The sequence below is a fragment of the Priapulus caudatus genome, unplaced genomic scaffold, assembly GCF_000485595.1.
Source record: "Priapulus caudatus unplaced genomic scaffold, Priapulus_caudatus-5.0.1 Scaffold376, whole genome shotgun sequence".
NCBI classification, from domain to species: Eukaryota; Metazoa; Priapulida; class Priapulimorpha; order Priapulimorphida; family Priapulidae; genus Priapulus; species Priapulus caudatus.
Genome location: NW_014577437.1, coordinates 116,724 through 128,738, shown reverse-complemented (window position 1 = coordinate 128,738; position 12,015 = coordinate 116,724). Strand labels below are relative to the sequence as shown.

At 51.8% G+C, this 12,015-nt stretch overlaps 1 protein-coding gene across 1 annotated transcript in view; it reads right to left on the bottom strand.

The window, feature by feature from the left end:
* The window catches only part of LOC106809681 (ubiquilin-4-like), a gene marked incomplete in the record, with an annotated part of 33,822 nt that overhangs the window by 5,110 nt on the left and 16,697 nt on the right, over positions 1–12,015 (bottom strand). The window contains 6 exon segments of the mRNA XM_014812851.1: positions 2,576–2,823; positions 3,537–3,644; positions 6,340–6,498; positions 7,299–7,422; positions 7,604–7,732; positions 8,463–8,588. Of these exon segments, the coding sequence (XP_014668337.1) occupies positions 2,576–2,823; positions 3,537–3,644; positions 6,340–6,498; positions 7,299–7,422; positions 7,604–7,732; positions 8,463–8,588 (894 nt within the window).

Below are 12,015 nucleotides of genomic sequence, written 5' to 3'. Positions count from 1 at the left end.
CGGGGGACCCTATGCATTCTCTCGCTCTTTTCGCTCGGCTCCGCTTGCGCGTTCGCCTCCTTGTTTTTGTTTGAGACGCACGATGTACTGTCCCCTCCTCCCCTGCTTCCGGCGCCGCCGCCAGCACCGGTCCCCCTGCCTTCTACACCGCCGTAGCGTGTCCCTCCTCTCGCACCCGTCCTCCCTCTAGCACCCGTCTCCGTCCTCTATGTCCCCCTCCTCCTCCCAGCACCGCCCACCTCCTCTCTCCTGACCGACCGCAGGGTATGTTCGCCCCTCCTCCCCAGCACCTCCCTCCACCGTCACACCGCGCAGGTATGTCCTCTCCCCCTAGGCCGCAACCTCCTCCCGTCTCCACACGCACCCCGCGTTATTTCCCTTCCTCCATTTGCACCACCGCACCGCTACCTCCGCCCGCTGTACACTGCAGATGTCCCCCTCCTAATCGCCGCGACCGTCCCGGCCTCCTCGCCCGCCTCCCCCGCCGACGCACCGCACTTGCTCTTCTCTAGCATCGCGATATGTCCCCTCATCCGCCCACCGCCTGCGGAGTCCCACTGGGCCTCCCGTACAACCGCAGTATGTCCCCCTCGCCACCCCGCCCCCCCCCCATGAGCGCTAGGGTTGGCCTGCCTCTCCCCTAGCACGGGCAGTGATGTCCCCGCCCTGCGCTCGTCGCAGGCACGCACTCGCTCCCCCAGCCACGCCACTGCTCCCCTTACGACGCGAGTATGTCCCCTCCTCCCTGTCAGCACCTCCCACTCTCCCCCTACACGCAGGGTATGTCGCCTCTGCCTCCAGCCACCGCCCACCTCCCCCCTACACCAGGTATTGTCCCTCTCCTCGTGCCTCTGAGCACGCCACCCCTCCCTACCCGCAGGGTACTGTCCTCCTCTCGTCCATCTAGCATCCCGCCACCCGTTCCCTACACTGCAGGCTATATCCTGCCCCCTCCCCATCGACGGGCCCCCACATCGCCTCCCCCCTACACCTAAGGTATGTCTCCTCCTCTGCTTCCAGCACGCCCACTCTCCCCTCATACACACAAGATAGTTCCCTCTCTCCTCCAGCCAGCGCACTGCGTCCCGCTAGCACCACAGGTATGTCCCCCTCCTTCCGCGCCCACGCCTACTCTCTCCCGTATACACGCAGTTATGGTTCCTCCCTCGGTACACGGCGCGCACTCTCATACAACAGAATCCTCGTGTCACCCAGCAGCCGCCAACATTCCCCTACACACAACTCTCCTTTTAACGCCAGGTATGGTTGTATGGAAGTTGATTGGGTGTGTACAGGAATGGTGCGCCTGTGATGTTGTGAATAGTCCGTAATGTTGGTATAGAGCGTGCGGTATTGCGGAATGTTGTACCGATAGCCTGTGTGGCTGTCGTAACTGGTGTTGCGGGAGGGAATGCTTGTGAGATAGCCTGTTGTGGTGTTGCTAGGAATGTGTTGTACGTTAGCCTGTGTGTGGTGCTGCAGGAATGGTGTCACGTTAGCTGTGTGGTGTTGCCCAGTGAATGTTGCTACGGATAGCTGTGTGTGTTTGCAGGACATAGTCTGTACGTTTGCTGTGTGGTGTTTGCAGGAACATAGTTGTTCCGTTAGCCTGTCGTGGCGTTGCAGGAAATGTTGCTACGATTACGCCTTGTGTGTCGTGTTGCAGGAATGGTGCTAGCCGTTAGCCTGTTGTGTGTTGCGGAGGGTTACATCGTTGTACCCGTAGCTAGTGTGGCGTTGGCAGCGAGAGATGGTTGCTAGCGGAGTAGCCTGTTGTGGTGTGTCAGGATGGTTCCTCGACACCGGCATGCAGAGTCTGAGTGGAGCAGAGTGATGGAGAATCAGGCTGATTCGCAGAAAACATGTGTTTCCTGCCCCGTTACTTCCGTCCGTGGCTTGCAGTCCGATCGCGCTCAAGGCCAGATCTTGGCCGACGCAGGTAAGATGTTTGTTCTCTCTGCGCGACGGCGTGTGGCTCTGTCCGCGTCTCCGGCTTCTGCCACGGGATGAGACCTCCTGTGGGCCGCCGTTCACTCTTGGCCCGCCGTCATCTCTCCTCGCCACGCGTACTCTTCCTGTCTCGCCTCTGCCACGGGCAGGCTCCTCGTGCGCTGCCAATGGTGCGTACTCTTGGCCATGGCGTGTCTACTGCGCACGGCGTCGCTCGGTTGCTGGCGGGTCTCACTTGCCCATGGCCATTATCGCTCGACGATGTATCTGCGCGGTCTCACTCTACGCAACTGTGCGTGCCTGCTGCGCGTCTCACTCTGAGCCCACGTCTCACTCTGCCCACGGCGTACGTCGCCACTGGCGTACTCTGCCCGGCGTCGCTCTGCACGACGTACTCTGCCACGGCGTACTCTGCACCGCGCTACTCTGCCACGCGTGCTCTGCCACGGCGGTGCTCTGCCACGGTGTGACTCTGCCACGGCGATACTTCTGCCACAGCGTACTCCTGCACGTCTCTCACTCTGCTATTGGCGCTCCGTCTGTCCACTGGCTGTACTTATGCCAGGGCGTACTCTGCCAGGACGTACTCTGCCCCGACGCGTTACTCTGCCACGCGTGCTCTTGCCACGGCGTGCTCGTGCCACGGCGTACTCTTGCACGGCGTTGTCTGGCACGGCGTGCCTCTGCACGCGCGCCCGTACTTTGCCCACGGCTTACTCTGGCACGCCGTGCTCTGGCCACGCCGATGCTTTGCACGGCGTTTTTTACGTCGTTGGGGGCCACGGCGTGCTCGGGCCACGCCGTTGCTCTGGTTCACGGCGTCCTCTTGCACGGCGCTGCTCTGCCACCGCGTACTCTGCACGCTCGTGGCTTCTGCCCACCGCGGTTATCTTGCCCACGGCGTGCTCTGTGCACGCGTGCTCTGCCTACGGCGTACTCTGCACTGCGTGCTCTGCCGGCGTGCTCTGCCAGCGCGCGTGAGGTCGTGGTGAGCCACGGCCGCTTACTTTCTGCCAGCAGCCGCTACTGCTGGCACGTCTCACTCTGCTCACGGGTGCTCTGCCACGGCGTTCTGCCTCATTGCACAGCTTACTTGCCACGTCTCACTCTGCCCACGGCGTGCTCTGCCACGGGGTGTACTCTGCCACGGCCGTACTCTTGCCACAGCGCTACTCTGTCACGTTCTCCACCTTCTGCCACAGTTACGTGCGTGCTCACTGTTCTCACTCTGCCCACGGCGTGCTCTGCTACGGCTTGTGAGCTCTGTCACGGGTACTCTGCACAGCGTACTTGCACGGTGTTTCTCACTCTTGCCCACGGCGTACTCTGACAGGCGTACTCTTTTTTTTTTTTGCCACGGCTGTGGCTTGCCACGTCTCGCGTTGCGTCGTGCACCGGGTGCTGTACTCTGCACGGCGTGCTCTGCCATGGGGTTACGTCTGCCACGGTGTTACTCTGGCCACGTCTCACTCTGCGCTATGGCTCCTCTAGCACAGCGCGCTACTCTGCCAGGGCGTTACTCTGCACGTATCTACTCTCCAGGCGTGTCTGCCCCACCCCCCCCCCGGGTGCTCTGCACGTCTCACTCTGCCGACGGCCGTACTCGCACGGGTACTCCTGCACGGCGTTGTCTGTGCCACGGGTGCTCTGCCACGGCATACTTGCCATGGGCTTTTGCTCTTGCACGGCGTGCTCTACGCATGCCGTGTACTCCTGCACGAGGTCGTTTTTCGTTTTTCTTTTTTTTCTCTACTCTGCCACATGCATGCTCTTGCTCGTCGTCTCGCTTTTGCGCATCGCCGTACTGCTGCCCAACGGCACGCTCTGGCCGCATCTCCGCTCCTGCCCATTCGGCACGCGTCTGCGCCGTACTCTGGCCGAGCGCACGCTCTTCCGCCACTCTAGCCTCTGCCACCGGCACGCTCTCGCGCGTCTCCGCTCTGCCGGGCGATACTCTGCATCGGCCACGCTACTGCCGCATCTGCTCTGCATGCCCCCTCCCACTGCCTCTTGGCCGCGTCTCACTACTTCCAGACCCGCCCACTATCCGTGCCGGCGCTTGAGAGAGCGGCACTTTTTAAAGCCACCGACCCTTCTTTTAACTGCTTGCTGTTTCAAGCATTTGAAGGGTTTTGTGAGCCTATGACGTAATTGTGTTAGGTAATTCTCCCTGACCTCGCAATCGGAGCGCATATCTGCAGTTATCGCTTAAATAAACAGACTTACTGATAAAAAGCAGTCGATCGCTGTATTGTAATGAAGCTCAAGGAAAACTGATTACTCAGTTGCGCGTCTTTATGAGACCTTGCCTGTTCTTATTACGAGCACGATATGATCGCGTAGGTGTCGTTTTTTGTGTATACACTTAGCACGTCACGGTCTTTTTCATAGGACAGGATTGCCACACTACTTTCTTAAACCGGACGGCCTCGAATGTTAACAATGCCCAAAATTATCTTTTTTTTCTATAGGAAGTGTGCTGCTGCTAGTTTCGGTATTCTGCTAACATGCGACATGGCCTTACCGTTGATTTGTTATGATGATTGTAGTCGTTACCTCATTTCTCGCCATTGTTTCATCGTGTCGATGTGCACGTTCTTTTTGCTCTCTCTAGATTGTCTCGATACAATCCGTTGTTTGGGAATCGGCAGCTCAGCAAAAACTTAAGCAGCATGTTGCCCACATTTCGTACAGCAAGGTAGAGGAACGCAGAATCGTCAAGAAATATAAATAGAAAACATATAAAAATTCTCTCTGTCGATTTGGGAAGAGCCAATGGCGGGTTGGTTGGACGGCATACAGTAGGCTCAGTCTGGTCTGTCACAGCTGTTGCGAGTTCTTCATATCTCAGACAAGCTTTTTACCATCATTAAGCCAGATGCATTACCAGACTGAATATAACAGTACAATGACGAACAATCAGTCGCAGAAAACAAACAACTCAGAGTGTTAATAATTGTTAATAATAGTAATCAATAATAGAAGGTTGAAAAACTAGTGAATAACCGTGGCTTAATTGGTTAACATAGTAGATGCAGAAGTTTGCTTGTTAAGCTCAGCGCAGCAATTAGTAGCAATGGCCTTGCAGGCGCCAGTAGCAATTGGCAGCAGGAGCGCAGCCACGTGAGCAGCAGCCAGCAGCAACAGCCAGCAGCCAAACACGCAGCGTAGCAGCCAGCAGCCAACAGCAGTAAGCAGCAGCAGCCGTAGCGAGTAGCAGAAGCTGCTCACGCGAGCTATCCGTACAACACACAAGATAGCAACAACGAAGACCTCATTGCGTTTGAGAATCCACGGGGGTTGTCGCAAAAGCGATTGAGAAGCGTCACCCAGCTGCTGTAAACGCGTGTGCAGTGAACGTAAGCCCAGCTAACGCTATCCTCCACGTCGTCTCGGTTTTCGCAGATGCACGAGGCCCGTAGACGCAGCAACATGATGCACTGTACCAGAGGGCTGCAAGCGTCATGGCAGATTCAGCACGGGGCTGCAGGTGGCTTCGTCGAGTACGGGATTCTTTCCAGGCGTAAGGCGCTCGTTACATTCTAGTTAAATAAATTTGTTAGTTAGCCGGTAATATTTCGGAGGCAGCTCGCGTTTCGTCGACTCGACCTAAGCTGCAGCTGCGTGCGGTGTTTCGTTCTCGTCTCTGCCTTCTGGAATGTGATGTATTAAATATGTGAAATTTGAATTGCTTTCTGGCCTATAATAAAAAAATTTAAATTATTTTTTTGAAAATTAACTTGTTTTCGAAATCTTGGCTTTAATGATGCCGTGCTATATGGATGTTTGCTCTCGTTAATTGCCGTCGGCTCATTTAATATCCTTCAATCGTAAGTACACTCAGCGCTTGTTAATATGCTGCGCCGTCGTTTATATACCTGCACACTCCTTAATAAGCGCGCACTTCGTTTACACAGGAGTTGCCTGGGTGCAGGCGGCACCGCGCCCAGCTGGAACCGTCCGGTGGCACCAGGGACGCGGCCCCGGCTCCCCGCCCGCACGACGCGACACCAGGGGCGCGCGCACTACGATCGAACGCGCCTTTTCACAACCCCTGCACGGCGGCGGGACAGGCGGAGGCGGCGAGGCGAGACCAGAATTGTGCGTTGTGCAGCTGATGACTAGAGTGCCTGAGGCATGGGGCAGGTGAGCTCTCTCACTCCTCACCTCTCTCTTCGTTCGTTCTCTCGACGCCTTTCACTCCCTCTCTTCTTCACTCTCTTATTGCTCTCTCTCTCTCTCTGTCTGTGTCTCTCTCTCTCTCTCTCTCTTCTCCTCTCTTCTCCTCTCTCTCTCTCTCTTTCTCCTCTCTCTCTGTCGGAGGAGGGGGACATACCTGCGGTGTAGGGGGAGGAGGTGGGCGGTGCTGGGGGGAGGAGGGGGACATACCTGCGGTGTAGGGGGAGGAGGTGGGCGGTGCTGCACTCGTCGAGGTGCTTCGGCTGCTGCTGGCGGACGCCGATGACGACGCAGACGCAGACGACGTGGGCGCCCACGGGTTCGGTAGCGGCTCGCGATTCTCCAAGCCCTGCTGCGCCTGCGACGTGTCTACGGAAGAGAAGGAAAGAAAGACCGTAGCAACATGGGAGAGACTCGTCTGTTACTTGTATAAAGGTGTCGGCAAGGAGACCAGCAAGTGTCCTTTATAGACAGGTGTCCTTCTACGCAAGAAATAGAAAGAAAATGAAAGACCTTAGTGTCACCGCCGACTCGCCTGTTATTTTCCTACTGTTATTTTACTTCCTGTTTATTTTGCCTCTTCTACGAAAGAGAAGGAAGAAGAAGAAAGACCTTAGCAACATGTGAGACTCGTCTCTTACTTTCGCAGTGCGGTCGAACCTGCGTATAGGGGTCGCTCAAGTGAAACCAGCAAAAGTGACTTTTATAGACAGGTGTCCTTTCTATAGAGGTGGTTTCACTGTATAACTGCAACCCACAGGAAATGTGAAAAGCGTCTCGTGTATAGACAGGTGTCTGCTCTATTGAGTGGACGGCTGACTTGGGTTTGACTGCATTGGTGCACACCCTTGCACCAGGCCACTAGAGTGAGCTCCTCCACCCCTCGAATTTATCACTATATTTCCAATCAATTGTGGCTTCTTCGGTTCTGGATAAGTACTAGATTAACTACATTTTATAGCAATGGATTTTACACGATTAGAATTAAACTTGCGTGTGCGAACACTCCAAAATTTCAATCGCAATTATATCAAATCGAAAATCCTAAAGCCGATATAAAATATTTGGATAATTTCTGTTAGACTTCTCGAGGTTACACGCACGTAACACAGCAAAGTCATTCTTCATTCTGTAATGTGACCCAATATGAGAAACAATCCCTGTAATACCTGAATCATTGGTGACGAGTGCTTGAAATGGATTTCCAGCAACTTGGCTCTGAGCTGCATTTAGCATTGGTTCTTGTATATCTCTGTACATGCGCTGCAAGGCATTCATACCTCCTGGAAAACTCTGTAACGGCAACGACAAACACACATTATCACACTGGCATCGGCAACCATAGTAGAAACGTTCCCTGCATCCAAGCGCTAACACCCCAACTACCACTGCAGACGTCTAGCAAACGCAAAGCACTGTGAAAATAAGTTGGATATCTTTGAATGCAGATGGCGCCACCATCGATAAACCTCACCTCCAGGTTGCTGAGGGCGCGGTCCTGCGTACGCATCACTTCCTGTAGCATCGAGGGATTGCGTGCCAACTCCATCGTCTGCCGCATCAGTTCCGGGTTGTTCAGCATGTGCGTGATCTCGGGGTTTCTCTGCAAAACGCGCCCACATGAAGCGATGCTGCTTGAGATGTTCTCCCAACAGGGTTATACCCTGAGAGCGCAAAAACCACCAGAGAAAAACTGCACTGCTATATGCATTCGCTATTTTAGGGTGCACTCAAACCTGCCCCCCTTCCCCCCATTGTCAGAAAGAAAATCTTATCATTGGTCTTAACACTGGCTTTTTTTTCATAGAAACGGTCGACTGAATATCGTTTCGTATTTAAGTTACGAGGATATTCGATGGTGCGGGTTTTCATCCTCGTAACTTTACGGCGTTTCTGTCGACGGTCAAAGTGAAAACGTCCACGCTAAGACCAATGTTAAGACCGATTTTGCTTCTGACAATGTGGGCCTAGCCTAGGTGTCATAACCTTATAACCTAGGATAGGTGTCATAACCTTCATATGACACTCCACGTGGACACGTCGTGACATCCTAGAGTCCCAACTGCCCAATGTCACAACTATTCGTTCTATTACTGCATGAACTACCGATTTTACGTTGGCGAATTGGCGAGTTGGACCAATTTCGCAATTCGGCAACTCCGAGTTGGCGAAAATAGAACATGTTCTAATCTCCCAACTAGTTGCTATCGATCGGTTGTTCGCGCAACTTTTGCATTTACACTGCCGATTGTCGGTTGTATAGTTGGGTAGTTGGTACAATTCACCAATTCGCCAACACAAAGTCAGTAGTGTAAGCCCAGCTTTCCTGTCACCTCCATCAACTCTTGCATCTGTGGATTGCTCGTGATCATCTGTCTCATGACGTCCGGATTCGACATCAGATTTTGCACCATTGGATTATCCATGATCTGTCTCATCATATCTGGATTGTTCATTAACTGCAAAAACACACACGCTGTACACTCCTGCACGTAGTCACGGTAACTCTGTGGTATGTAATCTACCATAGTGAGAGTGAGAGAGCTCACCTGCCCCATGCTCTGCAGCATCTGAGTCATCAGCTGCACAAACTGGCCGTTCTGGTCCGCGCTCCCGCCTCCGCCTGTCCCCGCCGCCGCTGCCGGGGTTGTGGTCGGCGGCGTCGTCGTAGTGCCGGCGACACCTGGTGTCGCGGTCGTGGCGGGCGCGGGAGCCGGGGCGCTCCCTGGTGCCGACGTTCCAGTGGGCGGCGGTGCGGCTGCACCAGGCATCCTGTGTAACGAGTGCGGCTTATTAAGGAGTGTGGCGTATTAACGAGCGCAGCATATTAACAAGCGTGGTGTATTAACGAGTGTAGGATATTAATGAGCGAGGCAATTAATGAGAGCAACAGTCCATGAGCACGGCATATTAAAGCCAAGATTTCGAACATAATTTTCAAAAATAATTTAAATTTTTTTATTAATAGGCACGAAAAGCAATTCGATTTCAATATTTAATACATCACATTCCAGAAGGCAAGACGACGAAACACCCGACGCAGCTGCACTTCGGTCGATCGACGAAACGCGGAAGCTGCCGCCGAAATTTACCGGCTAACTAACAAATTTAATTTAACTAGATTTAACGACGCGCGCTCACCCTGGGAAGAATCCCGGAGCTTCGGACTGAAGCACCTGCAGGCCCTGCTGAATCTGCATGACCGCTTGCAGTGCCCTCTGGTTAGTCATCATGTGCTGCGTCTCGGGCCTCTGCATCTGCGAAACGAGACGACGTGGAGGATAGCGTTAGCTGCGCTTACGTTCACTGCACACGCGCTTACAGCACTGGGGTGAGCTTCTCCAGTGCTTTTCGACAACCGTGATTCTCACGCAATGAGGTCTCGTTGTTGCGTTCTTGTTGTGTTGTACGGATGCTCGCGTGAGCACTTCTGCTATCGCTACGCTGCTGCTGCTACTGCTGTTGCTGCTGCTGCTACTGCTGCTGTTGCTGCTACTGCTGCTGTTGCTGCTGCTGTTGCTGCTGCTGCTGCTACTGCTGCTGCTCCTGCTGCATTGCTACTGCTGCTGCAGCATTGCTACTATTGCTGCTGCTGCTACTGAAACTTCTGCAATCTACTAGGTTGAACCAATTAGCAGGTATTACTAGTTTGTCAAACCTTCAATTATTGTTATTACTATTATTACAATTATTAACATTGTTGTTGTTTCTGCTGTTGTCGTCATTGTTGTTATTGTTGTTGCATCTGGCTAATGATGGCTAAAAAAGCTTGTTGATCTAAGGTACTCGCAACAGCTGTTGACAGACCAGACAGAGCTACTGTATGGCCTTCTCGCATTGCTCTCCCATCGCAACGAGATATTTATTGTTTTTCTATTCATATTTATTTACGAGTTGCGTTCCTTACCTGCTGTACGAAATGTGGCAGCTGCTGCTGTAAGTTTTGCTGGAGCTGCGGATTCCCGGCAAACAACGGATTGTTCGAGACGATCTAAAAACAAAAGAACGTGCACTCGACATGAGGAAACAATGCGAGAAACAGGTATCACTACAATCATCACTACAATCAAGGTAAGCCCATGTCGCATGTTAGCAGATACCACTAGAGAGCACACGTTTCTATAGAAGATAATTTCGCCATTTCCTTCGAGCGTCGGTTTAAGAACTGATACCTGTCTATAAAGGACACTTGAGTGGCAGTTATACCACGACACTACCTCCGTATAAAGAACAGCAGTCTATAAAGGGCACTGTTCAGGGGTTTCCTTGACTGGTCCTTACATACAAGGTCGACTGCTTTTTCAAGTAAGTCTATTTTTACATCTGCAGTATGACTATGAGCGGCCGATCGAGTGCAGAGATTCTACAATTCGTATAGCTAAAAACCTTCCAATCTGAAACACGCGTAAAATCGGTTTCGTCCGCTGGGGGTGAATTCCACGGGCTGGGGTGAATCACACGGGCTGGGGTTGATCACGGGGGCTAGGGGTAAATCACGGGGGCTGGGGTGAATCACACGGGCTGGGGTAAATCACACGGCTGGGGTAAATCACACGGGCTGGGGTAAATCACACGGGCCGGGGGTGAATCACACGGGCTGGGGTAAATCACACGGGCTGGGGTGAATCACGGGGGCTGGGGGTCAATAACACGGGCTGGGGTTGATCACGGGAGTTGGCCGGGGTGAATCACGGGGGTGGGCGTGTTCAGCACTATAGAATAGGACCATTCCGCAGAACCTTCCACACATGACACCAGGTGAACATAACTTGCAATTAAATCAATTTAAGTAAACCTACTGTGGTTCGTACAAAAGAAATGGAAAAATACGTTGTCAGTGTTAATTGCTGATGATTTACTGCGTACATTCTACATACTCTTAATAACATGAATGTCCTTCTTTACTACGGTTTCCCTTTATGGATAATGATTGCTCGCTTTTATTAGGTTTCTTTTACCCAACCTGTTATATTTCGAACATTGTCTCATGTACAGCATATTACCCGCACAAGTAGGGTGAATAAAAACAAATATAAAATCAAACTCTAAGTAAGAAGTTCAGCGAAACCGTTTACACGAACCAACGTAGAAAATCACAATAACATCAGCCAAACACTTACTAAAACAAGCAGCCAACAAAAAATGTCTTAACAATTTATATTACTCTTGAAATGCGTGATACACGAAATCGCACGCATGCATACACATCCGATGGCGGGAAAGGGAATTTCCATTCACAATTTGTATAAGCATGGTTCTGTTAAGTTCGTGAAGACAGTACGGTAAGAGATGTTATTAAAAAATACCACTTGCGTTGAATGTCTTCATTGATTTTAAAACTGTTTTATTATAGCCATGTAGTAATTATATAGCTGTGACAGAAAATTAAATGTGAAAATAGATATATACAATAATAATCGCAAAAGTAATTGCAACACACAGCAAAGGTCACAAAATATTTTCTATAAAGCTTGGTGTTGTTTTCATTAATGTAATGAATATAAAATATGGGACATACATCAGAACAACTTCGATATGATGAAATTATCTGAAGATGATAAAAACCTAACAATTGTTGTGTAGCCAGACAGTGAAAAGCAGTTTTAGGGGCACACGAGTTTTCATAGAACATATTTCTTGACCCACACTGTAAATTGATTTACCCGGTGTTATCACGAACAATGACTAATCTTCCAGCCCAGTTAATTGTCGATTTGAAGTAAATAATGCAGCAGACGACGATTTTTTCAGGTGACGAGCTTCGCAGGTGCTAATCAACTGTTGCATAACTCACCTTGTCAGACAGCTGCTCAGCCATTGTCAGACAGCTGCTCTGCCATTGCCAGACACCTGCTCTGCCATTGTCAGACAGCTGCTCTGCCATTG